The sequence below is a fragment of the Pantherophis guttatus genome, chromosome 1 (genome assembly GCF_059756535.1).
Source record: "Pantherophis guttatus breed Tessera chromosome 1, ASM5975653v1, whole genome shotgun sequence".
In the NCBI taxonomy this organism is placed as follows: Eukaryota; Metazoa; Chordata; class Lepidosauria; order Squamata; family Colubridae; genus Pantherophis; species Pantherophis guttatus.
This window is the reverse complement of record NC_142063.1, coordinates 87,747,238-87,775,061: the sequence shown is the minus strand read 5'-3', so window position 1 is coordinate 87,775,061 and position 27,824 is coordinate 87,747,238. Positions and strand designations below refer to the sequence as shown.

General features: G+C 41.2%; 1 protein-coding gene and 1 long non-coding RNA gene across 2 annotated transcripts; one reads left to right on the top strand and one right to left on the bottom strand.

Annotated features, from left to right (window-relative positions):
- Nucleotides 1–5,203: 5,203 nt before the first annotated feature.
- DBX1 (developing brain homeobox 1) lies at nucleotides 5,204–13,336 on the top strand. The gene is made up of 4 exons (XM_034417258.2): nucleotides 5,204–5,768; nucleotides 6,345–6,446; nucleotides 8,985–9,184; nucleotides 11,708–13,336. Exons 1-4 carry the CDS (start codon nucleotides 5,393–5,395, stop codon nucleotides 12,092–12,094), a joined length of 1,065 nt encoding a protein of 354 aa, XP_034273149.2. The 5' UTR covers nucleotides 5,204–5,392; the 3' UTR covers nucleotides 12,095–13,336.
- On the bottom strand, nucleotides 8,895–12,280 carry LOC148116477 (uncharacterized). Its single transcript, XR_015729710.1, has 3 exons — nucleotides 12,221–12,280; nucleotides 11,927–12,104; nucleotides 8,895–9,097 (listed from the first exon to the last, which is right to left on the bottom strand). It is a non-coding gene; the product is annotated as an uncharacterized LOC148116477 (long non-coding RNA).
- Nucleotides 13,337–27,824: the final 14,488 nt, after the last annotated feature.

Genomic DNA, 27,824 nt, shown 5'->3' with positions numbered 1-27,824 from the left:
ATGACCAATAGCATTTCGTGGAAAGAGGCGTTCAAAGGTTCCGCGAGCGAGATGCGGGAATAAGACCCGCATTTTTTCGGGGAGGGGGCTTTTCGGCCTGGCTTCCCCCGCACCTCCTTTTCGCTTCGGCGCTTTACAGAAGGCCCAAAACGGGCGCCACGGGTGTGTGGCAGCGTGCGCTCGACCCAGGCCGCCAAGAGGCGAATAAAAGCCGCGTCTCCGAGCGGCCCAGCGGTGCTCCGAAAGCTGCCCCGAAGCAACCCGAGCAAGACATCCGTTTGGGGCCGGCGCGTCCGGCTTCGTCTCGCGCTCGCTTTAATCCCCGGGGCGGAGCAGGCTTTGCATTGCAGCCCATTGGCGTCGCCTTTGGCTTCGGGGCCTTGGACGAAAAGCGGCGGGTCGCCGGATCCTGGCCCGCTGGGATCTGCGCTCCGTCTAAGCAAAAAAGTTGGAAGAGATCACCGGCCTTAAGAAGACCTTTTCGAAGAAGTTTGACCAAAGGGCGCGGAGTTAGTGGGTTGCTTGCATGCAGCATTTCAGCCCGGCCTCCTAGGATCCATGCGAAGAGTTTATACGGCGGTTTGAGGCCGGCCTTTACGTCAGCAAAACGGCTTTCATAACCAACCTTCCTCCATTAGAAATGGTCCATTTGCAAACGACCCGAATTCTCTCCGGAGCTGAGAGGTTAAAGGGCGAATTATTTAAAATTGAGCCGCTGGATAAAACCCTCGATGCCAAAATCGCAGTTGACGTCAGTGCCCATAAAGACAATCCTGTTAGACCCCAGTTATTATTTTAAAAATAAAACTCCTACACTGTCTACCCCACTTGCTGAATGAAGTCCCTAGGTTCCACCAGAACTTGCTTTCCAACCTTGTGCATGCCTGCTGTCAGGTTTTGACTCCTGGTGTCTGCCTGGACAAATCCCTTGGCAAGTCTTCTTGGCAAGGTTTTTCAGAAGTGGTTTGCCATTGCCCTTTTCCCAGGACTGAGAGGGAGTGACTGGTCTAAAGTCACCCAGTTGGCTTTGCGCCTAAAACAGGACTAGTACTCATGGCTTCCTGGTTTCTCCTGTGGTGCCTTAACCAATACACCAAACTGCAACTCCCTACCAAAGCATGCCTTAACAGAGCCTTGGTTGTGTACCTAGAATTGAGTTAAAGCAAGGTACATTTGCAACCACTTACCTAGAGATATTCCAGTTTAATGCCCTAGAGTTAAAGATAGCTGATTTCTTGGTATGATCCCAGTTTTCCCAATACTTTTCTCCATTTTTCTACTGAGGGAAAACATGAAGGCTGAAATTTATCTTCCCTTTTTAATAGAATAGAATTTTTTATTGGCAAAGTGTGATTAGACACACAAGGAATTTGTCTACCGGTGCATAAGCTCTCAGTGTACATACAAGGAACAAGTGATAAATCATGATCATAATCATCATAAAATACATTCATCATAAATTATAAGATTCAACACTTAGTGATAGTCGTGGGATACTAAATAGGCAATCAGCATAAATCATACTAGGATACTAAATAAAACAATATAAATTGTAAGAGATAAGTAACAAAGTTATAGTCATAAGAAGATAAGGTAATAGGAAAGATGAGAAGGATAATAGTAATACAGCTCTATTACATAGTTTGACAGTGTTGTGGGAATTAGTTGTTTAGGAGAGTGATGGCATGGGGGGACTATCCTTGTGTCTAGTTGTTGAAACACCCTATAATCCTAGAAAAAAGAAGTTGAAACAGTTTGTGTCCAGGATTTGAGGGCTCTGTAGATATTTTCACAGCTCTCTCTGGCTCATGCAGTATACAGGTCCACAAGGGAAAGCAGGCTGGTAGCAATGGTTTTTTCTGCAGTTCCTAACTATCTGTTGAAGTTTGTATCTGTCTTGGTAAATGACAGACTCAATAATTCCTTTGTAGAATTGTATCAGCAGATTTTCGGGCAGTCTGAGCTTTCTGAGTTGACTAGGAAGTGTTGTGCCTTGTTGATGACATTTTTATGTTAGGTTTCCATTTTAAGTCTTGAGATATTATAGAACCTTGACGGTCTCTACAGTTGATACTATGTTGTCTAGTATTGTAAGAGGTGGTAGAATAGGAGGGCTTCTTCTAAAATCTATCATTTCTACAGTTCATGGAAATCATGAAACTCAGCTTTCAGAGGCAACCAGAAAGCCCCACCTTTAAGTTTCTTACAAATCTCAGATTTCAGTTCTATGCAGAAACAAGCCATGATACTAAAACAAGTTTGATGTGTTTCTTTCCTACCTGCAGATTAAATGGACAAGGTTCCATATGACTGGAGGGCTAGGAATTTATTTACATGGGAAGAGAAGCCTTCACTTCAGAACCTTAGAGGTCTGAAAAGCCTGAAGTCAGAATATGAATGTCTCTTGAACACCTCTCTGTAGATTCCCAGTATCACTTTTTCCTTTTTCTGCTATTTTCAGATCATTGAAATCACTAGCTCAGTACTTACAGAGTAATGTAAAGCTTCCCCCAAATAAGATGCCCACAACTTTTCCACTTTATTTTTTTTGGGGGGGAGGGGGAGACCTGATGGGATTAACTCACTATCAGACTGAGGCAAAATTTATCTTTTTCACTTGGTGATTTTGTAAGAATTCTTTCAAACTTCCAAGGCAAAGAAAAGTATCCCAACACAACCCTTGGTCTTCTGCAAGAAATTCAGTTCAAATTTCGATTGTGCCTGTTCAATCCACATCGGCTTTCTTTGCGCATATTTAAATTCCCTTTCTCTTTAAACTAAGGGACAACAGATTTAATGCACAGAAAGCATCCCTTAAATAGGAAATCATTCTATGGTTTCCTTTCGGGTTGCACTATTTTTTAAAAGCTCTACAGCCACCCATCCGGAGGGGAGAGTTGATTGGGGGGGGGAGCAAGGGGTGGAATAGTCTTTCCTTGACTAATTCCCTTTGCCTTTTCTCAAATAACTTTTTGATTTGAGTCAAGGGAGAGGTTGAACAGGCGTTCTTTCTCCTCCTAATGTGATATAAATCGCCAATGCACTTTCAGTTTTCTTTCCCCCCTCCCCAGCCCACGCCTTTCTCTCTCTTTTCTTTGAATGGTTAAAGCACCGACATGGAGATCATGACCATTAAAAAAAAAAATTCCTATCGGAGAAATAAAGCTGGTTAATAAGATTTTTGGGAGGGAGAAAGCTTTGTGTTCCCAAGTAAAAAAGGGAGGAAAAGTGTGTGTGTGTGGCGAAGGGAGAACAGCTGAAGGTGACAGTTACTTCATGCTTAATAGGATCAGGGCTGCTTGCCTTGGGCTGCACGCTTCTGCTGGCTAAAAGTTCACCCCAGAAAAGGATGAATTGGGGGATTTTTTAAAAAAAAAATACAAAGTTTTTAACACATCTGTTACTTTTTGCAAAGGAAAGGGTTTTTTTTAAGCCTTTGATTCCATGCTATGTTCATTACTTTCCCTTTCCCTTGCTCTGCACATTTTCTCCTTCTTTCTCCTCCTCTTAACACCACCAATTCCATCTCCTCCTCCTCCTCCTCCTTCTTGTTTTAGGGGAATGGTCCCCTGCTGTGAAGGAGACTTCTTTAGCTAGTTAGAAAGAAAAGGTATTTTCAGAAAGTCTGCTTTAAAAAGTCATTTAAAACCGAGATAAGACAAGTTAACTTTTAGACTTCAGTAACAGGTGTGCTGCAAGTCTATGCATGTTTGCATTTTGACATAAAACTAAAATTCCTGTTTGTTCAATGACTTATTCCAGGGAGGTGTGGGCCAAGGTTCCAGCTATATTTTTGTGGGGGGTTGTCTGTGCTTAAAAACATCCAGTGTTGAAAGCCATCACTGTGACTATGTATGGATTTAAGCCAATTTGGTCCAGTTAATCTGAAGCAAATTCAAGAAATGGGATTTGAATGTCACTGGAAATAACTTACCTTAAATAACAAAATATTGTAAATTATGTAGGTGTGGAGAGCAAACCAGCTAAAAATATTCTTGCAGTTTAGTTTTTGCCTCAAATCCATTTAATAAGTACAATTATGCTCCCCCCCCTTTTTTTAATGTTACATGTTGAGGTAAAGTTAACTGCAGGCTATTTTCTTTCTTTTTTAAAGACCTGTTATTGTTATTGGCACCACCATCATCAGGACCAAATCATCAGGAAGAAAATTTATTGACGTCAGAGTTGACACTGATTTGAAGGCCTGATTTTTATTGGCCTTCATTCAATAACAAGAACAGGACTCATGAAATAATGTTTTGACCATTTAAAAAAAGGTGAATTTTCACTTTTCAAAGTTCAAATAGGAATAAGGTACTGGAGGTTTTATTCACGCTCAAAATTTTTATTATATTTTGAGCAATTGTTCATTTGGAGTTGACTCAGATGACAACAGATTCATGTTCTGGAATCTTTTCCCAAAGCCAGGGAAACTAATGTTAGAGCTGCAAGTGCAACCACTGTCTTTGCCACAACACTTTTCAGTTTAACAACTGGTTGCCCCTCAGGAACCTAGACTCTAGAGCTAGACAAAGGAACAGACCTGATAAACCACTGGTTCCTACTTCAAACCTCCCTTTTCACCCACAGTAGAAAGCTGATTTCATCTTGCCCCTTTTGTACTCTCCATCCTTTAGAAAATGTCAGAATAAGATAATATGAATATATCGTCTAATTTCCTTAGCCTAAGCGAAAAGGAAAACAGCGATTGAATGCAAATAAATGTAGGGTTCCGCTTTTCTTGAATAATTCCCCCCCTCCTCTTTCCCTTTGGAGGTGAGATGTCGTTGGAAACTTTTTAAAAAGGCATTTAATTCGTCTCCCTCTCTCTCTCCCCCCCTCCACCCCCCTCTGTGTGCGTGTGGTGCGTCCTTGCGCGCGGCGGCTTCGGATGGACACCCTGCCGCCGGCCGCCTTTGGAGCGACAGCTTCCCCCAACGAGGCGGTCAATATGCAAAATTGATGACCGCACCTTCTTTGTGGCGGCCCATTGTGCGCGGGTTGCTTATGAAGGCTAATCCAATCATAAATTGCACCCCCGGACCAATGAGGGAGCCCCGAGCGCCCGATGAATGAAACTCAAGTGGAGCACCCCATTGTTAGAGCTGTCACTTTTGAAAGCGCCTCGGCGGCGCTGACCGCTATAAAACCCACCGCGGCGGAGGAAGGGGCCAGGAGACCCCCGGCCGACTCGCGAGGTGGGTCTCTGCCGAAGAAGGAGGCCGTCGGGAAGGGGGGGAGGGACAGAGAAGCCAAGCACCGGGTGACGATTAGTAGTAGTAGTATTTGTAAGCCAGTCTTCCCTCCGTTTCCCGGCACAGAGCGCTCTTCTCTCCACCCTCGCCTGCTTGCCTGCCTCTCCCCGCTCTTGGCGCGCTCTCTTGCCCGGGCCATGATGTTCCCAAGCCTGCTGGCGCCTCCCGCCGTCTACCCGAGTCTCTTGCGACCGACTCCGACTCTCACGTTGCCTCAGACGCTGCAATCCGCCTTCTCCGGCCCCTCCGGCTTCTTGGTGGAAGATCTCCTGAGGATCGGCCGGCCGGCAGGTTATCCACCCCGAGGAAGCGCCCCGACGCCCAGCTTGTCTCCCCCAGTTGCCGGCGTCGGGGCAGCCAGGACCGAAGCTGCGAGCTCAGCCGAGCTGGCGACTGCCGAGCCCTCCGGCGCCAAGACCGGCTGCTCCGCCCGCTCCTCGATCTCTTCCAGCGGGGACGCCGCTTTCCTGAAGTTCGGAGTCAACGCCATCCTGTCCTCCCCTCCGCGGACAGGTAAGCGGCCAGCGCGTCGTCAATCGGTTTTCCCCTCGCCCTTTGCAAAGATTGTCGGGAAAGTGGGGGGGGGGAAGGAAGGAGAAACCAGGTGGGTGGTGAATGGAGCCGAAGGGCGAAGATCTTGCTCGTCGGACGCCTCCTCCAAGAGGGAGGTAGAAGGAGGGACTCGCAGAGTGGCGCGTCATCGACCAGGTGGGCCTGGGACGCGTAACGAGAACCCGGCACCACCAAAGGGGAGCAGGCGCGCTCGTGGCTCCGCAAGCGGTCCGCCCGCGCAAAAGGAATCAGACCCAGGGTGAATAGTAGGGGAAGAGAATCCAGGAGCAGATAATAATAATAATAAAAAAAAATCTGCCAAGGGTCCCGAAAACCAGTCGCCCGAATCGCTCCTCTCCTCTGGTTCCCGCCACAGCAGAGGGGACTGGCCAGTAAAGGATCCAATCCGTTGGTGAACCAGAAGAGCAGTTCGGGATCTCCGTGTTTCGCTGCGTTCTGCAGGAGAGAGGAGAAATGTGGGGCTTCCCACTTGAGACGCTCTTGGGGTCTTCGCTAAACCGCCTTTTCTTTCCCCAGAGGCTTCTCCTGCGCTGATCCAGAACGTCCCCGTCAAGACCTTCTCCTTCCCTTACTTCGAAGGCTCCTTCCAACCTTTTATTAGGTCGTCTTATTTCCCAGGTAGGTTTCGGGGCGGGCGGAAGAGGCTTCCATAACTGCCCATCTCTGCTTTCCCTGCTCTCTTCGACTGTCCTATCTAGTAGCAATGTGGGGAGGTGGGGGGAAGGTTTATACCGGTATATGGCAGTGGGTGTTCCTAGCCGGGCTACAACCTGGTGTAAACTGGCCCTGAAGCGCCCGGATTCCTGCCACAAAGTCTTGGCCTAACAGCATCCCCGAAGCTATTCCCTTTGTTGTGAGCATTTCTTGAATTCGCCCCCTTCTCTCCCTTGGAGGGATGGGGAGGGGAGAGGAGAGGAGAGGAGGGGGGAGGACGGGCCTCCGGTTCAGAGGTTGGACGGGGTACAACATTCAAGAATCAGTCGCGCCAATTTGATGCCCTATTTAGCACAAGCCGCCACTGCGTGACATTTTCCTTCCCAATTCTCTCTCTCTCCCCCCCTCCCACGCCTTTCCCCCCCTCTCGGCACTGCAAATTAGCCGGGGATGGTCACGGTCCAAGTGTGAGGCGCTTGATTTCTGACTGAGCTGCTGCCCGGCCTTCCTTTCGAGGCGGCAGTTTTCCCACAGAGTCGCGGCTTTTTCGCCCGGTCGTCAACAAAAGTTTCAGCACCATGACCAATTTGGTCAGCTCCCTCCGGGCAGCCACACACAGACCCGGCGCTGACTCTGCCGTGCTGCTGATAGACATTTACCAGCCATGGGCTAATTTCTCATTAAGGGTCATTCGCTTTGCCAACGGTTTCACAAGACCTCATGGGGAGTTCCCTTGTTTGGTCCCTTCGGTGTGGCCGAAGCCAACTTCTCCAAAAAGTTTGCTTCGGCTGAGTGGTTGCATCAAAGAAGGCTTGGAATGGAGGAGGGGTTTGTGCCTCTGCAGAATAAGGCTAAAGGAAATAGAGCAAAACATTATCTATATACTTTCAACTGAGAACGGAACAATTTGCCCTATTCTTAATGTTGCTGGACCAATACAGCTCATTTCTCTGCATTAAAAAAAGAGGGAAATACACAGAGAGCAGCTAAGACGGTAGCAAAGCAACTCACCAGTACTTGGAAAGGAAGTCATTAAGAATTCACCAATAAGTCCCCTGCCATCTCTCCCAAGGACTTTTTTTTAAAAAAAGTTGGACTATCTCAAAGAAATGTCTAGAAAAATGTTCCAGAAGTGATATACAAACATAACCATCCTTTCTGAAGAATTCTATACTGTTTAGATTTTTCAACTTCATTTATAATTAGAGACACACATATAAAGAGAGCAATAGAAAGGAAAGGTGAGATACCAGATCATTCTCATATGCTTCATATTACACTTTAGTCTTGCAAGCGGAGGTCATAAAGTTGCAGAAAATTCTGTATTCGCAATAAACTAGTTAAATAGCTAGTCCAAATGAACTTCAGATCTTAGTTTTGGAACTGAGTAAAATCACGACTAAAAATAACAGTGTTAATAAATATTGCTTCAACTGCATATATTCTGTTCCAAAAGCCAAGAGCTCTTCCATTCATTCTCTTGATAATAGAATGTGCTTCCTTTCTCCAGTCCTTGAATGGCCCAACAAAAACAACTTGAGCTTTATATATAGCTTTTCATGTTCATTTAATGAAAATGATTTGGGGAAAGAGAAGGCTGTGTCATCAGTATTCTCCCCAAGCAGCTTGGCATGCAGTTGTGTTTAGTTTGAAAGTGTAAATCTCTTTTGTTCAAATAATATATGGCTTTAGCTGCTTGTCCTCAGTCTTTTTCTGTTAGTTCATTACTACACAATTACTATTCACGCTTCATTAGAATCTCTGTTTCTCTTTGGGAGTTTTTCTTTCCACTTAAAGGCAAAACTCTGCCCTTTTTATCATACCAATCCCATTGGGAACCAGTCAATGTGCTAATTAGCTGTTACTTTTCATGTCTCCAGAATGAATTCTACAAGTTTTGTAAGGAAGAGGGAGGAAAGATTCATAATTTTTTTTTAAAAAAAAAAGAGGATGAATACCTATTGACCACAACTTTTATGTAAAAACGAAGGCTTTGTTCTTGCTTTAAAAGAACTCCCTTATTTTATTTTGGGTGTAATGATGTGTGTGGTATACTTCTAAAAAAAATCTTCCAATAAAAGTAACTTTTAAAAATACCCTTTTTTTTTAGCTCTTTTGTTTTCTTTTCTGTCTTCGTATCTTTGGATTTGGTAACAAAACAAGCTTGCTGTAAATTCATTGACATAGTCTATGAAATGGAATCAAGTTACATTTACTGAAATAAGAGCAAGTCTGTTGCATGAATTCAGATTAGTAGTTGTGCTCTGCTAGATCCAAATAAGTCTGTGTAAAGAAAAAAAGAAGGCAGCCACAATAAGAGACAAGGGGAAACTAAAGATAGTGGCCATATCTTTAGGCATGCAAATCACAGGGAGATTTGTCATTAATTTGAATAGAATATAGATGCCCTCTTTGGGAACAGGGATATCCTTGACTCCATTTTTTTTCCAGCTGATTTCGCCAATAATGCTTCTTCTTTCTTTCTTTCTTTTTTTCTCACAGCCTCCTCTGTGGTGCCTATCCCTGGGACATTCTCTTGGCCCCTGGCTGCTCGAGGGAAACCTCGCCGAGGGATGCTCCGTAGGGCAGTTTTCTCAGATGTACAAAGAAAAGCCCTGGAGAAAATGTTTCAGAAACAGAAATACATCAGCAAACCAGATAGGAAAAAACTGGCAGCTAAACTGGGCCTGAAAGATTCCCAGGTAATTCTTTATCCGGCTATCCAGTCATATGAACTGGTTAAACAATCTATAGGCAGTTGGTGAGTTGTTTCTTAATTTATAGCCTAAATCACCCAATTACAATAAGCAACAAATTAGCCAATCATATTTGGCCTGGGGTAAGGTGGAAACCCAGCTGGTGAAGTTAGTTTATTATTCAGTGTGTTGTGTGAAACCAGAAATGAGTGAATGGAACAACAACTCTAAGGGGCTGCCGATACAGATACAGATTAACAGAGTTGGAAGGGACCTTGTAGGTCATCTAGTCCTACCCTCCCTCCCAAGCAGGAGACGCTACACCATTTCTGACAGATGGCAGTCCAGTCTCTTCTTGAAAGCTTGGGATTTGAAATTAATGTAAAATAAAGCATCCAGTGGAATACTAAGCAATGCAAGTACAGCATGCCCGTAGCATACGGAAAAGTCTTACAGACAAAATTGAAGGTATTTATATAATCCCATAAAATCCTTAAACAAGGTTAGCATGATCAAATTTTTCAAATGAGGACAACAGAGAATTTAGGATGAGAATATTTATCTAATTAAATAATAGTTTTAAAAACAGTAGAACCACAGAAAAAGTGCTTGCGCTCTTTCTTTCCACTCAGATTCCCACCCTGGATGGGACGGAGATATGGGTCTTGCTTTCTTATTTTAGAAAATCAATGGGATCATTATAAGTGGATCAGATCCCTAAAGTGAACTATAAGATGAATTTAGGTAAGAAAGAAGCCAAGAACCTGAGATCTTATGAATTAAGAGTCCCAGCATTCCATATCCTTATCTGAAAAAGGTGGGGCTAAAGGTACTAGAATTACAGAGATAAAAATAAAAGTAGAATTGCATGGGATTATTTCAATTAGAGAATGTTCTAACGTCCAGTTTTAATTGATAACAGTTGTTACTGAATATTGGTTGTAGATGATGATTTGGGATTATGGAAACGAGTCCAAAATATTTACAGGGCATCAAGTTGCCAGCTCAGATTGTTCCTCATCTTCATAGATTGAGAGTTTAGCCCAGCTAATGTTCAAAATATTAAAAATAAGTAAATAAAGCTGGAGGGGGAAAAAGCTGCAAAGAACATCTTTCAGTAAATGCGGAGGAGCTGTGGGTAAATTCTTCCCTCTATGTAAGAAAAGGTCACGCAAATAATTACTTCCCATTAGATTTAAGATCCAAGGAACTTCTTCAGTATTATGATAACTTCAAGAAAGTTTCCTGAAAACCCAAAGTAATGTGAGGAAAAGATACGGGATAAGAATTTCATGAATCACTTTGGATCTTCTTATGGCATAAAATTCAATTTAAATCTGTATCAGCAAGTCTTGAAACGTGATCATAAAATAATTGCTATATTGGTCTAAAATTATAGCATATAAATTAAAATAGTTTTGTATTTTGTTTGAGGTATTACAATCAAATTAGGCTACTTTGTCAACTCTGAGGAGAAAGTACATTGAATTAGTTAGGCAATCTAATCTGTTTGAGGAAATCAGAAAAATTGCCATGCTACCTTTTGTAATCTATTAATCAGTTTTACTATAAGTTTCTTGTCCTTATTTTACATTTTTATTTAAGTGTGGAGAATTATTCTCTTCACTTTTCATCTCCATTTTTAATTTTATTAACAATCTATTTCCTACAATAAATTAATCTTTTCAAATGTGTTTGAATATGGATTTTTTTTAAAAAAAATTCTCCTTAAAAATTAATGTACTTATACAACACTATTCCCATATTTTATATATATTCTGCCCATTATATTTATCTAGTTTTTATAACTTTCCTTGACTTATTATTTTCTTCTTATAACTGATACATTTCTTTAACTGAAAAGAAGAGAAACTAGATTGTATTACATTTCAAGTTCTTACCACTTTTAGCAAGGTGCCTGGAGATTCAAATAATGGTCAGGCCTGTTACAGAGTGTCATTAAAAAAAATCTCTAATACAAAAATCTCATATTTAACAATGAGATGTGAATTTTTAAACTACTCTGATGATTCTGGAGGAATCCTATAGATTTCTGCAGCACTTTGTTTATATTGTAGATTAGAGTTAGACCTTTTTATGCTGCTTTTATTATTTTTATAAATACCTCAAAGTGGGGAACATACCCAATACTCCTTCCTCCTCCTGTTTTTCTCATAACAACAACTCTCTGAGATAAATTAGGCTGAAAATGACTGCCTCAAAGTCACCCAGCTGGCTTTCATGCCTAACTCACAGACTCCTGATTTCTAGTCTTGTGCCTTAACCACTACTAGACCAAACTTTAAAATTATCTTTGTCGTGTTTTGAAGCTGAAATCTTCCCAAAATGCATTCATTTGTATCAATTTTCTACACTACACTGTTGTATATGGACTTATTGGAGCTTTGAAAGAAGGGAAGGACCGCGGTTTTTGAAAGGTTTTTTAGCCTCAGAAAAGTATTTCAAGGTTGATGCAAGTCATGTGTATGGTTATCTTGATCTACTTTCTTGTATATTTGAAAATTCTAGGTGAAGATCTGGTTCCAAAACAGAAGAATGAAATGGAGAAACTCCAAAGAGAGAGAACTCCTGTCATCCGGTGGCTGCCGGGAACAAACCTTACCCACAAAGTTCAACCCTCACCCAGACCTCAGTGACGTGGGCAAGAAGGGCATTGGGGAGGAAGAGGAGGAAGCAGCAGTGGTTCCCCCATTGTACCCAGTGAGCCCAAGACATTCTTTAGCTTACCACCAGTCCACAGATCACACACATCAGAGAGACAGGTTGGATTCCCAGATGCTCCCCTCTCCCACACATTCCAGCAGTCCCAGTAAACCATCAGACTTTTCAGACTCGGAAGAAGAGGAGGAGGAAGAAGGGGAGGAGGAGGAAGATGAGGAGATCACAGTTTCGTAGAGACCTTCTCCTTATGGAAAAAAAAAAGAGGACATTGAGGGGTTGTACATAAATTAAGGGCTATTTGATTGAAGAGGTAATGCCTTTCCACATCCATGCATTTCATACGGAAAATGCAACGCTCACCATTCATCTACAAGACATCTGCATGCCATATGCTATATCTATCCAAGATGTGAAGCCTTAGCTGTTATAATCTAATTAGGTTTTGTCTAAATCAGCCAGCATTCTTATTTAAAAATCTATTTGTTTTTTAAGTCTCCATGGATACAGCATAGAAAAAAATCCTCAATTGTAGGTTGTGTTACAAATAACAGTAGAGGCTATTTCACCCAAGGATTGGGCTGATTAACAATTTTCCTTGTAAGGAAGTGTGTGTGTGTGTGTGTGTGTGTGTGTGTATGCCTTTTAGAGGTGTTGGCCAAGTTGGCTGAGAATAATAAAGAAAGGAATCCAACATTTCTGGACTGGACCAAGTTGGAGAAACTAACTTAGTGACTTGACTACGATGCCAAACTGCTGTGTCGCTGGGGATAAATTATTGACAATATACTGTTACGTGAAGATAGTTTTGGTCTCTCTCATCCACCAGCCCTTTCCCCCTATTTTCCTTGATTTTTTTTCAAGTATAAACATTTATTTGTAAATATCACATATATTGCCATCATCAAACTTTCCCCTGCTCTTCCCGAGGTCTTTATCATTCATCTTTGTGCCTATTAAACATGTATATGTGGGCATAAGGACACAGGTTTGCCTCTTTGATTTTTTTAGTCGAATTTTGCTGTCTTTGCACAGCAGAGATGAACTGTACACTATTTTGTATATTCATGTTGTAGGGATATTTTATACCAAGGCTATTGTAAGTTTACAGATAAAGCAGAAAGCTTTGTATATTTGATTGTATATGGTGGAAAAGGAGGATGTTGATTGTATATGTGTGTTTTTGTAATTTTTTTAAACCCTAAGGGGAGCTTAGATTTTAGCTATGTAACTTATATAAAATGTTATTTTGTATTCTTACTGTGTACAGATTTAAATATGTATATTTTACAAATGAAGCCAATGACCTTTTAAATAGTCTGCAAGGCTGAAATGTTTTTTTATTGAATTGGAGTGTTTTTTAAAAGCATTTATATCCTGTTATTTATGAAGAATTTGCAGTAAGGTGTTTCTAGACACGAGCCACGGAAGTCTGCTGTGTTGAAACTTTGCAAATCAGTAAAAGTCATTATATGTGTCTCCAATGCCAATTTACTTTTACAAGCATAGGAAAGTTACTGACTAATTATTGAGTGTCAGCTGGAAATTGACAATTTTATTCAATTCCGAATAAACTGTCTGAAGACAGTAGAAGGATGGATGAGCAGCTTGAAGGCCACAACATTCTTGTGTCCACAAATGCCACTATCTGTAGTTTATCTGTAATTACTCCTAGGATGCTGTTACCTTTTCTATGCACACATTCCATTCCACAGATTTAAGAAGTGAAATAATTGTCTGCTCTTGTCCTATTTGAGGGCTTTTTTTTTTTTTTTTTTTTAATATATTTTATTGAGTTTTCCAGTATTTAAAAAGACAAAATACAATCTCAGTCTTGATCCGGGGTACGGTGCATACACAATTCATAAGTCAAATATTGGATGGATTCCATCCATAACTGTCACTATACATTATATTATACAATACTATATAATTCTCTACATTTCTATACAATTGAGTCCATTTCTGATGTTTAAGCAACTATAGCCTATTATCATACTTTTATCCTATTCTTTAACCAGTTATACCAAATTCCCCATACTTCATAGTGCTTTGAATTTTCTTCATTTTTTAGCTCGTTTGTCAGTTTAGCCATCTCTGCGCACTCTAGGATTTTATTTATTAATGTTTCCTCAGAGGGGGTAGATTTAGATTTCCAAAGTTTCGCAAAGGCTATTCTAGCCGCAGTGATAATTTGGATTGCCAAATGGGTTTTATTATTGTTGAGACCATCTTCCGTCATACCTAAGAGAAAAGATTCCGGGGCCAGGACTATCTCCTGTCCCATTATTTCAGAGAGCCAGAGTCGGATCTTTAACCAAAACTTTTTGGTCTCAGGACAGGTCCACCAAAGATGATAAAAGGTGCCGACCGTTTTTCCACATTTCCAGCATAAAGCAGAAGAGTTTGGGAATATTTTAGCCAGCCTGTCCGGGGCTAGATACCACCTATGCAGCATTTTGTAGTGGTTTTCCCTGAATGTTGCTGATTTTGTTATTTTGAGATTCCTGTTCCAAGCTGTCTCCCAGTCATTGAAATTGAGGGCATATCCTAAGTTTTTCTCCCAAATGCTTAACTGTTTTTTAGCTATCGTCTCCGCTCTATCCTCATCTAATATAAAGTTATAAATTTTGGATAGCATTTTCTTTTCTGGACCCCAAATAATTTTGTCAAAATATCCATATTTCATTTCAATACCCCTTCTATCTCTATCTTCTTGAAATCTAGATTTAATTTGGAGATAGTTCCACCAATCCAGATTGAACCCCTGGTCCCTCAATGCTTCCAAAGGTTTGAGCTTCCCTTCTTCGTCCAAGATATCCTTATATGTGCCCAGTTTATAATTTCCTCTCCTATTTGGGGCCACTAGAGCTTCTATAATCGACAACCAACTAGGAACCTGGTTTCTCTTCAGATCGTATAAATCTTTCACCTTTTACTATTTGAGGACTTTTATCTTTTCCTATGGGATAATTGGCTTCAGCAAGAGGGCCTCAGTTAGGAAGATTGCTGGTGGCACTGTGAAATGCCAAATATTAGTTTACTATTGACTGGTTTTACAAAGCAGTAGTTTCTAGCACTGTCCTCTGACCCAGCAAATAAGCTGAAGACATTAATCAAATAAATAAACAATATTCTCAACATTATTCCATGATAGCGTCAATTACAGTGACAAAAGAAACAAAAGAAACTTCAGGGTCAAAAGTTTTTAATTCAGTCAAATCCTAGTTGGATCTCAGTCTTCTGACTAAAACCTAGGGCTGTGCAATGGTTGGAGGCAATGTTGGAATTCAACCAAACTTCAGCTGAAATGGTTCATATATGTGTGAACCAAAGCAAGAATCCTCCTTTGAAGCAATATATGGAATCAGTGGCCTTCATAAATTCATGCCTTTTGAAATTCTTGCACACTTTTGTGGTTACCCAGATGCTGCTCTGTGTGTGTACATATATGCGTGTCCAGAATCCCATACACTGTGAGGATGTTGCTGGTCTGTGGAGGGCTCTCTATTTCATATATATGCTACAATACTTTGAGATTGAGTCCCAGTTTTTTGACCGTGTCCAATAAGAAGCTTCACTTGGTTCTTCCATGTATTATTGTCATAGGATGCCACACTGCCATGAAGCTCTTGCCAACCCAGTTGGGGGTTCAGTTTGACTATAGCAGCTTGACTATGAGCTCAAAACCAACCGTTCTCATACTGGTTCTTGGGTCAGACCTTCTTTTGAGATTCTTTGCCTGGAGCAGGATGAAGTATTTTAGCAAGGAATAAAGAGATGCTGGCAAACACTTAGAATTGCTACCTCAAACATTTATTGGTTTGAACAATAGGGAATGGCAGAGGGAGTGGGAAGCAGCTGGCCCTTTAAATCACATACCAGCCAGATGTGCCCAGAGACAGTCACCTGAGCTCTGAGAGCCAATAAAGATAAGGAAGTTCGGTCACATTTGGGATGGGAAGAGATTTGGGGTTTGGGGGAATTGCTAACAGTTCCCGATGTAGGACTTACCTCAGGGAAGGCTGCAGTGGTGGGTTGCTACCGGTTCTGTCCGGTTCAGGTGAGCTGGTAGCGGAGATGGTTAGGTGAGCACGAACTGGTTCACTCCAACCGTCAGTTGGACCCGCCCGCCCCTGCGCTATACCTACCTATATTCCTTCATTTTTAGTCCAGCTGATAGGCGTGGCAGAGTGGATTGCCATGCCTCAGCTGTTCTGAAATTCAATGCGCTGGTGCAAAGCACGTGCATGACGCCAACTGAGCCCAGGCAAGATTGGGTGGCTCTGGGTTTGGGAGCCTGCCAATGCTAAGACTCTGCCATCTTTGGTAGTGAATGGGGTGGGACTGCCCCAAAGAGATATGGAGAATAACTTTGGGTCCTTCTAGATTCATGAATCCTGCTCAAAGAGCAGGTAGCGGTGATGCTTAGAGTACTTTTGCATGTTGTGTATCATTTGTACCCATTCCTGGACCAGGAGGCTGTGTTCGCGGTCACTTATGCCTTGGTCATCTCCACAATGGATTACTGTAATCTCCTAAACATGAGCCTGCCCTTGAAGAGTATCCAGATGCTTCAGCTGGTGACCTTTAAAGCCTTTACGGCTGGGGGTGGGTTATCTGAGGGACTATGTCTCCCCCGTATTCTCCTCGAATATTGTTAAATTGTCTGGAATCCTTACCACATATTGAACATTAATACAATTGAACGAGTTCAGAAATACTTTGGAAGAAAAATCTTGCATTCTTCTGTCCATAATAGAGTACCTTATGCTACTAAGGTTGAAATTCTTAGTTTGGATAGTTTGGAACTGCGACACTTGCAGTCAGATTTAGGTATTGCATACAAAATTGTACATAGTAATGCTTTACCTGTAAATGATTGTTTTTAAGCTTTAATTGTAATGCAACACATGTGAATGATTGCTTTAAACTTAATGTAAACCTCTTGGTTGTAAAAAAAAATGATTTTTGTAACAGAATTGTCAAAATCTGCAATATTTTACCTGATTCACTTGTCTCAGCCATCAACATTCACAGTTTTCATTCTACCTTAACTTCTGTGGACCACACACTAAAGGAACATGTGTAAATGCACTAGATTGCCTATTGTTCCTGTTACATTTTGATTTTCTTATTTTGTCTGTTCAAATTTGTAATTTTTGTTTGACAAATAAAATAAAATAAAAATAAAAGTAATTATGTTTGCCTGTCCCATTAGATCCAGCAGGAGAGGTCTACCATGAGTCCCATCTACTAAGGAGTTCCATCTGATGGGACCCAGGAGACAAGGCTTTTCTACCTTGGCACCCACCCTCTGGAATATTTCCCCCGGCCCCCAGATGAGACTGGCCCTATCTTTGCTGACTTTCCATAAATCCCTTAAAAGCTGGTTGTTTCATCAGACCTGGGGATCCCAAGGAGATGGAAATCTAATGAAGTTGCCCAGGGGTGGGCTTCAAAAATTTTAGCAAGGGGTTCTCTGCCCGGTTGCTGAATGGATGTGGCCATGGTGGGCATGGCCTAGTCAGCCTCCTGCACCATGGTGTGGGGGGGGGTGTTTTTGCCCTCCCCGGGCAGCAGAGGCTTTCCTCAAGCCTCCAGGAGGGTGAAAACAGCCTTCCAGGCTCTGGAAGCCTTCTGGAAGCCAGAAACAGGCCCATTTCCAGCCTTCCCGAACTTCCAGTAGGCCCATTTTTCACCCTCCCAGAGTCTCTGTGCTCCCCCTGCACTTACCTACATCCAAAACGGGCTGTGTGGGGACTCCTGGGAGGGATGGGGTGGGTGGGGCCAGCCAGGAATGGGATTTTGGGGTTCTCTGAACTGCACAGAATCTTAGCTAGAGGTTCTTCCGAACCCCTGCGAACCCCCAGCAGCCCACCCCTGAGGTTGCCCTATTGTTCATAATCTGATGCTCTCTCTTAGCCTTTTCATAATATTAACCTTTGTATTTTTTTGTATGCTTATTCAAATTGTTTTTAATGGCCTGTTTGGCTTTTGCCCAGAATCACATCATGTGAGATGAATAAGCTATATACAGTAGCTTATAACAACATGATTCAACCCTTAACCTTCCTCATAGAGTATTTGCAGAAATCCTTGCTGAAATCAGTGAGACAAGTTAGTTATTTCTGTTTTTAAAAAACCCCATTGATTTCCAGTCCTTAAATATGACTGGATTTACACCGCTATATGAACATCGACGAACCAGTCTCTGTGATTAAATCACCTGGTGAGTAACAGGAAGCCTGTGAATACTAATCCCACTTTAGACACAAAGCCATCTTGGTGACTTTGGGCCAGCCACTCTCTCTCAGCCTAATGAAGCAGGCAATAGTAAATTGCTTCTGAAAAGCCTTTCCCAAAAATTTATTTATTTATTTATTTTATTTTATTCAATTTATATCCCGCCCTTCTCCTAGTGGACTCAGGGCGGTGCACAGCCAGAACTAAAACACACACCAATACAAAATTTAAAATTATTAAAAAATTATATAACTGTGGCCCAAAATACCTGCAGGAATTGTCCAAGCAGAATCTAGGAATCAACACAGACTTGAGGGCACCCTCCCTCCATAGAACATCAAAGAAATATCCTGAGAAGTGCCTTATGAAGAACTGCTCACCTCAACCACAGCATTCCATCCCAATCTTTTTAAAAACATGAATACTGAGTTGGAAATGTTTTTTTAAACTATAGACTTGTTCAAGTATAGATTGTCAGAACAGTACTGTACAGGTATTTCAATTCACTTGTGTTTGCTGCCATCTGGTGGTCAGTTTCCATTAAACCTCCTTGTTTAAAATTCTATGACTGATGCTCAGACTGGTAAAATATAAAGGAACTGGTCCTTTGCTATAGTCAATATTAGTGATTTTCCTGTTGTATTAACTTGTTTTGTACATTGACATTCTGTTTAATTTACATAATCACTTCCAAATAAGCCAGCTATGAAAAAGAAGAAGAAGAAAAAAACCAAGAACCTGGCTCTACACAGTTGAAGAACTGAAGTTCAAGGAATTGTGAGGACTTATATTCAAATATAAGTACATAGTTCATGGGTGTCAAACTTGTGGTGTCACATTGCCATCACCTGATGTATTGTGACATTTTTTTCCCTTCACAGAGCTGGGGTGGATGTGGCCTGCACAGGATGCATCTGGTCCGCGAGCCGCCAGTTTGACACACCTGGCATTGTTTATTCCTTCTCTAAGTGATAAATACAGTCTTCTAAAACTGCCTGAATTGTGGAAAATAGAAGGCCTGCGTTCTCATTCTCTGACAATTAGTTCCTTTTCAGGAAGTTGTGTATGTTAACCAAACCAGCAATCCTTATAATTATGTCTCTAAGATGCAGTGATCAGTAATTACCGTTTTTTTCGGAGTATAAAATGCACCGGACTATAAGACGCACCTACCTTTTTTGGTGAGGAAAAGAAGAAAAAGAAATCTCCCTCTCCCTCTGCCTCTGAGCAATTTTGCCTCGTTGCAGCAAACAGCAAACAGCCTGCTTTACTTTCATTTTCACCATAGCTTGATTAGCACAAGGAGAAAAAAAATCTGCTCCAGCAATTTACCTCCTTGCAGCAAGCAGCAGAGGTCTGTGCAAAACAGCTGAGAGCAAAACAGCTGAGAGCAAATCAGCTGAGAGTCGGGAGGCTGATCTAATCAACTTGTGCTAATTAGGCTGTGCTGAAGCTGAAAGGAGCTGTTTTTTCTTGCTGTTCGCTGCAAGAAGGTAACTGCTGGGAGGCAGAGGCCAAAGGGTGGGGCCAGTGGGTGGGTGGGGCTACATTCGGTGTATAAGACGCACCTAAATTTTCACCCCCTTTTAGGGGGGAAAAAGGTGCGTCTTATACTCCAAAAATATGGTATATTTGCAGACATAGCTTAAGGTCTCCTAACTTCTGAAACAAATAGTGTCTTCTATTTCAAATAACTATTAGTACTAAATTAACACTAAATAGGCTTCCAGACAGTATTCCTTAAATTGGATGTCTCTTAATCTTTCCGGCTTTCAGGACTGGAGGGGGGAGGGGATAATTACACATGAGTGGTAGGTGTGAGTGTGCATCTCTATCTGAACAAACATAGGGCCCAGGCGCCCACCACTTATATAAGTGGAGCTTTGTGTGTGTGCTCGCCTACCTGCTGTACACGCAAGTGAAGCTGCGTGCGAGCATATGCACGCACACGCTTACCCACCATTTCTATGGCCCAATTCTGACCAGGCCACAGTTGTGGGACATGGTCCAAGAATTGGGGAACTCTGCCTTAAATTGCACATTTAAAACAGGTTTCTATCAGAAAGGCTCCTGAGCTTTATGCAAATAAAAGAAGGCAGTGGAATAATCAAGAAGAATCCATTTCTTCTCAAAGACAACAACAGAACTCAGTGCTATCCCATTAATGTTCTTGTCAAGGATAACAATATTAACAAAAGAGACTGGCCATTGTGGAAAGCAATCATCTTCTAAATCTGGGGTTTTCCATCTTTAAACTTGGATAGGTAGCACTTCCCCATTCAAGAGTGGAGTGCAATCTGGAGGTCGTCTTGGATTTACAGCTCCTGTTCAAAAATCAGATGACAACGGTGGAGACCTTTGTACAGCTCCATCTGTTGTGCTAGTTGTGTGCCTTCCTAGACTGAAAGACCCTTCAGATAGTCATTCAGGCCCTAGTCTCCTCATAGCTCAAATTATTAAACCCATTATATGTGCTTGATGACCACTAAGAAGGTTCAACTGGTTTAGAATACAATGGTATGGGCAGTGATGGGCATGCCTTCAAATGCCCATGTGACATCCCTGCTTCACAAGCTGCACTGGGTATCAGTTTGTTTCAAGGTGTGAATTATCACCACAAATCCCCACGTGGCACAAGGTCTGGTTACCTAACTGACCACCCACCTCCCATGGGTGTCTGCTGGACCAATATGAGCTGACAGACTGGTCTATCAGTGCCATCTGAAACCATGGTCTAGCAATACCATCTATCAGCATACAGGAAATGTGCTTCTCTGTCATGGCACCTACTTTCTGAAATGAGATCCCTTCTGAGATCTGTGGGGCTCCCATCCTGATGAAATTTCAGATGGCCTTGAAGACCTGGCTTTGGGTTAGAGTGGATGGAACCCCTTGTTGAATGTTTCTGTATGAATTTTTATATTGAGCTGCTGAATCCCACTATTTAGCATTGCATTTTTATCTTGCTGTTATGAGTCCCCAAACTTTGTTCTGAGTCAGGAGCCACCTAACCCAAGATTAGTCAATCTTTCTTGGTCACTTTTACACTGCCAAATGTCTTGGCTGTACTTGGAATTGGAACAATGGCCCTCAAGTACAATGATGACAGTCCCCAACTATTCATCACATGTTTTTCATGATGATTTTAAAATATATGTTTGGTATGAAGAAGTTATGATCCTGCACTCCTCAGAGTCATAGAGCACATTGACCTTGTTGTATAAGAAACCAGATAATTTAAGGATGTACAGCTAGTTTATACATACTGGTTTTGTGTTGCACTTGTTGTAAGCTAATGTATCCACCAAGATGTATGAGTCCAGCTCCAAATCCTGATGTCGGGGTTCTGAGGGCGGATGCCCTAATTAAATCATGAGCCTTGAGCCAAGCTTCAAAAGAAATCCAGTTATTTATTAGGAGCTTCGTGTCAGCACATTCCAAGTGAAGCCAGCTCCTACATAATTTACACCCCAATCATGACCCTATTTCCCCCCTCCCCCCAGGGTGTGTCATCAATCACATTCGCCAACAGAGCAATTTTGCGGGTTGTAGAGACCACTCCCCTCTAGCTGGTGTGGGCAACCCTGAGATACAGCCTTGAGAGAGATAAGTCTGGAATGTGCATCTATCTTTGGCTGCTGTGCCATTTCATTGGTTTTTCATCCCCCCCTTGCTTATGGCAACTCGAGAGCAGGCCAGGGATGCTTTGCGAGTTGACACCTGGTTCGATTTGAAATGTGATATAGGTAATGTGAAGCCAATAGAAATGTTCATGGCCTATAGAGCTAGTAATGGCCACCATCTGTGGGGCCTAGTGTTCGATTTGAAAAAGTCTTGTCCATTCTTGCTAAATAAGGGGAAAAAATGGCTGCTCATTTGAATATCTGCAGCAAGATGATCAGAATGATCAGAAATAAGAATTCTTTAGCATTTTGGCATTTGGTAGCTTATTTCTTTCCAACATACTCTGCTGGTCAGCTAGTCTGATTTTTTCATGAAGTCTGTGTGCTATTCAGTTATGATCAAAGTGATTCGAATTTTCATGGATTGTCTTTAGCTAACAGCCAGGCCACCTGGGGCTCTTGTTAAGATCTATAAACTTGTCCTGAAAAAGAGTGAAGCAACTAAGGGAGATGTCAATCCAGATGAGTTCTTAGACAAAAATTGATTAATGAGTCTCAGTCCCGCTTCTCTATACACTTTTACTGAACCTTCTCTCCAGATCCCCAAGGACTGGGACATGTCAATATAGTCCCAGTCTGTACTGGAAAGGAACCAGGAATGACCCAGCATTTCCCCCCAGGCTGCCTTTTTAAAAATGTGAGCAAATTGTGAGGCTTATTATTAAAATACTATTATTAAAAGCTGACTGGTGGTTCAGGACCAGGTCCTAGCTAAGGACTATGAAGTGTATCTAACTCTTTATTATGCTTGGAATCTGAGCTATCTCCTTTTTGGCTTGTATGGACCTATGCCTCCATATTCTGCCATAAGCCATCCAGAATTGGATACAAGATGGGTAGCAAATAGCAAATAGCCTGACTAAGACACTGAGGTTGTCGATCAGAAAGGTCGGTGGTTCGGCTGTTCGAATCCCTACTACAGGTCTCCTGAGTTAGCAGGACGTTGGACTAGATTACTTCCAAGGTCGCTTCCAACTCTGTTACTCTTTTTAAAAAATCATAAATTTCATAAACAAATACTCAAAAACATTTTTTTTGAGGTAGATCTGTTGCCTTCTTGACTTTATAGGATAGATATTCCTCATCCTGGGAAAAATAGAATTGAATGAGACTGGTTAAGTTCTATGAACAAAGCTATGATCCATTCAGGTTTGAGGTCTATGTATTGAGACTGAAAAAGTGTTTTTGGCAGTGGGTTGCTCTCCAAGCTTGTCTCAATTTAGTTTCTGAACGTTCCAATACCAGACTAGGTCAAATCCTCAGCAGGATTTTCTTGTCCTGCTGATGCGGTTAACTCGTCTTGTTAACAAAATGTTCAGAAACTAAATTGAAACAAGCTTAGGGAGCAAAACCACTGCCAAAATATAAAACCCGAGCTACAAGTGTTTTTTATTATTTCACTGAAAAAGCGTCCTTGTCTCTGATCTTCAGAATGTTTGAAGCATCATCTCTTGCCACTTATGATGGGGATCAGAAACAAGAATCTTTTACTCTGGCTAACTGACCAACACTGTTTGTTTGATGCCTAGGATAGTCTTCTCCTTGGTGAGTTTTAACATCATGCTTTATGGCAGAGAGAGAGAGAGAGAGAGAGAGAGAGAGAGAGATCTCAGCTCAGAACTAAATATCCTCCTGCTAATTGGCACATTAAGTCTGCTACATGATCTGATGGATGCTCCTTTTTACATAGATTCATGATTACACTTACTGTAAGATCTCTAGGACAGAATGTACAAAGTCAGCACTGTTTACCATGTTACCAGAAACAGGACAATTACTGGCAAAAAGTTTATTTTTAAGATTTAAAGATTAACTGTAGTACAGAGAGGTCATAAAATAATCTTTATGTAATCTTTGACCATTGACACAGGAAGAAGGGGACTGTAGATATGCTTGTATGCGTTAGCTGAATTCCACTTAGTTTCTGGCTGGAAAGTCAACTCAATGTTCTTCTATCTTTGTTATACTAAGAATTTTTAAAAAATCAACAAGATTCACAAGAAGATTCACTTTGTTTATCATATTTTGTCCAATAAATCCTGAGAATGAATGTTACCCTTTCATTTTTTGTGTTGTATGTAATATAACTCTTTTTTCCCCCATATATGAGCCTTGTTAATATAATACCTATAAACAGTGAAAGGCCATTCCATCTTTTTGTCAATTTATTTACCGAACTCATGATATTGTTAGAAAAATAATCATAAATAATAATAGCAACAATACGGAATAGACACAAATTGGGATACCCCTTCTTCTCAATGATTGTAGAGTTTTAAATTAAGGGTAGTAGTTGTCATCTGTCCCTTGCAGCTGATTATCACCCAAGTCTTATCTGGTCATTTAAAGTGGATTTAAATGCATTTCAGTTCTATTCTCCGAAATACCTGAGGGTAGGACAAGAAACAATGGGTGAAAACTAATCAAGGAGAGAAGCAACTTAGAACTAAGGAAAAATTCTGACAGTGAGAACAATTAATCAGTGGAACAATTTGCCTCCAGAAGTTGTGGATGCTCCAATACTGGAAGTTTTTAAGAAGAGATTGGACAACCATTAGTCTGAAATGGTATAGGACCGTGATGGTGAACCCCAAAGTGGCACACGAACCCATGTCTCCCGGCATGCGCGGCCTTGCCTGTTTGTCTTCCGGGTTTCTGGTGCACATAAATGTGTGATGATCAGCTGTCCTTCGCGTGCACGGCAGTGCCAAAAACCGGCCTGTGCATGTGCGGCGGCCAGCTAATCGTCAGGCGCACATACATGCTAGAACTCGGAAGTTCAGTTTTTCTGGAGCACGGCATTGACGTTTCTGTGCGATGTTTCCACGTTCGCCATCACTGGTATAGGGTTTCCTGCCTGAGCAGAGGGTTGGACTAGAAGACCTCCAAGGTCCCTTCCAACTGTTATTCTGTTCCTTTTCAAGCTACGTAATTTGTAGAAATGAGTAGTGAAGACCAACATATCTTTGATATTGGAATCTGAATGGTTACTCAAGAACCAAATACACCCTTTGAGAAACTTTTCCTGATTTAATCTCTCTTTAGCGATGACCACATAAATCCTGCAGAGAGCGATCTTCCATACATGCAGATGTTTCTTGGTGGATAAGGACCACTTGCTTAGCCATTTGAATATTAATGGGGTCAAAAGAAAAATATTTGGATTTAGAAAAGAAGGATATTGGATTGATGAACTAGAGACACTGCTAGTTTTTTGCATTGTCATTTATATGGCGTATGAGCTAGGCAAAATATATTTTAATTTTGATGATGATGATGATGACGTAGATGTAGCCTAAGGAATAAAAAGGGCAGCAAGGACATTACATCTGAATAAATAAGCATCAAATTTATTGAATCATGAATAATTTAAGACTGGTACAATCATTAGCTTTATTCTCCATGACACAGGGGGAGGAGGGAAGGGGGAAGAAAAGGGAACCAAAGGATGGCATGATCCAAAACAGGCCAGTTGCAAATCCCAATCCTAAATGAAAATGCAAAATTAAATAGAGAGGTGCGGGAAAGGAATCATACTGTACACAAAATACTCAATTCCTAGTTTTTTCTCTTTTAAAAATGGCTAGAAAAAATTCATCAAAATGTAGCACTTGTAATCAATTATTTACATTTCTATGTTACAATGAAAAAAATGTACATCTTAGAGAACTTTTTTCATAAATGGTTCCACTGGAAACAACTAGATCAAAACAGCAACCTTCCGTTTAATAGCCACATTTTTTTCAGTCATTTTCCTTAAAAGAGAATTGCCACATTTAGACAAATTTCAAGACACAATATATATAAAAAAAGTATTAACAGTACAGTATTTTAGGTTGGATTTTTTTTTTTGAAAAATATACCAAAAAGAGGAGGCTAGCCAAACCCTCCCTGTCTCTGCATCAGCTTAAAATCAAAATGGCGTCTAACATGTGACATATGAATTGCACAATTCTAGACAGTTCTGTAGCAAAGAGAAAAGAAAGTTCCAATTTCTAACTCATTGGGAATGTTGCATAGTCTTGTACTAAAACAACAGGAAATCCTGCCAGCTTTGTGCACTGGGACACGGGGTGGGGTGGGGGCAAAGCAAAGCTGGAAGCAATCTTGATGAAATATATGTTGTCATTTTAAAAAGAAAAGGTAGACATTCACCTCAACTCAACTAGTTTAAAAAAATGTGCGTAACAGGCAACCCTGCTTCCCGAAGTTTTAGAAGTTACAGTTTGTGATAACCTAACAAAATAAAGCAAGATTCCATGTGAATCATTTCTCGGTAATCTCAGCAATTTCTATTGAAGAGCAAGAAAAGTTCGAATTCTTCTTTATTTATGGCAACAGGACATCTGGCAGCACTTCAGAAAGACTCAATTAAAGGTGTCAATAAACAAGGCTCTGAGTCATCTCAGCTGCCAACCTGGGTCATAACTTAAGATGTCATTGTTGTCAGCCTTACAATTCCAGCAAACATTTCTTGTGCCACTCGAGGTAGCCATATATAGGCAAATCTTTAACTCAAGACCATTTCTCAGATCATTTCATTCTCTTAAAAAAAAAAAAAAGAGCTTCCCTTCCTTTGAAATATTCGGCTGAACTCTTGCTCCCAAGAGATGCAGCAGAGAGCATTCAAGCACAAGGAACCCTGATTAATATGCAACCATTTCTTATAAAAGACATTTTGCATACGCTCAGTAAATTCACAGGGAAATCATGTTGTCAAAGAATAAGTATCCACACATTGCGTTTCTATGGAAATCGCTTGCAGTAGGAACTAGGGAAAAATATGCAAGAACAAATTCTAAATATTTGTTTCCGTAGATTATGATACAGTCAGATTTATACTTCACTCTCCTGGCAATCATACAAATGATGTAACTGGATTGTTTGCTTATTCCACAGGGTAGTTGCCATTTTGGATCAGATTATTGGACTTCCTGAGTGTTTCCATATACAAAATTGCCAAATGGGCATATTGGTGCTCTCCAGATGCATCACAGCTCCCATGTTGTGGATGATTGGACATGCAGGCAGGCTCTCATTGACTTGTAATTGAAAACACCTGAGAGACTTCACTTAACCTTAGATGTAGATACAAGGAACCTGTTATATTAACTATCCCAGATTTGTCTGGAACAAATAGAGATACAATCCCTTTTCCTAGCAGGAAATTGACAACCTGCGGAGATGCTCCGCAGAACATATTTATACAATGTGTGACAGCTGCTTACAGAAAGCATAGCAGCTGGAAAGCTGATGGCCACATCGATCTTGGTGTGTCCCTTGGCAAATCAAACGAGGAAATGCCTTACTCTTCTGCTATCCCTTAAGGCAGGGGTCTCCAACCATGGCAATGTTTAAGACTTGTGGACTTCAACTCCCATTGCTGGCTGGGGAATTCTGGGAGTTGAAGTCCACAAGTCTTAAAGTTGCCAAGGTCGGAAGACCTCTTAGGCAATATACACAAGTCATCTGCCTCCAGTGGCATCAATCATTTCCATAGATGGCAATTTCTTATCTAATGCGTAGTGGAGGAAAATAAAGCTCAGATTATGAGCCATTTTAGAATATATATGTCTCTTATGCTTGAATGCTCATTCTGGACTAATCCAACTCTACAAATTAGAGGCTAAGAAGAGAATGCTCTCCATACGAACAAAAAATCATCTTCCTGCAAACCTGGAATATTCAATCAAGCATTTGGAAGTTTGCATCTCATAGTTTTGCTTTAAAAAGCAGACGGGAAGCAGGATGCTGAAGAGTTAGATGGACCTAATATAATGGTTGGATCACTTTAGGATTATGATTTACTCTGGTCCATTTCCAGGAATCAGATTAAAATTTGCATTATACTTTTTTTTCTATTTTGTTAAGAAAAAAAAACACTCAAGAATTTGCCCATAATTCAACAGTTAATGCCCACTTCGCCATACTAAGAAAAAACACATATATCAAGGTCACAACAAACTCAAAGGACAATGGGTTCAGTTCACCAAGAGCAGAAAATCATGAGGTATAAGAAAAGCTACCCACTCAGTAAA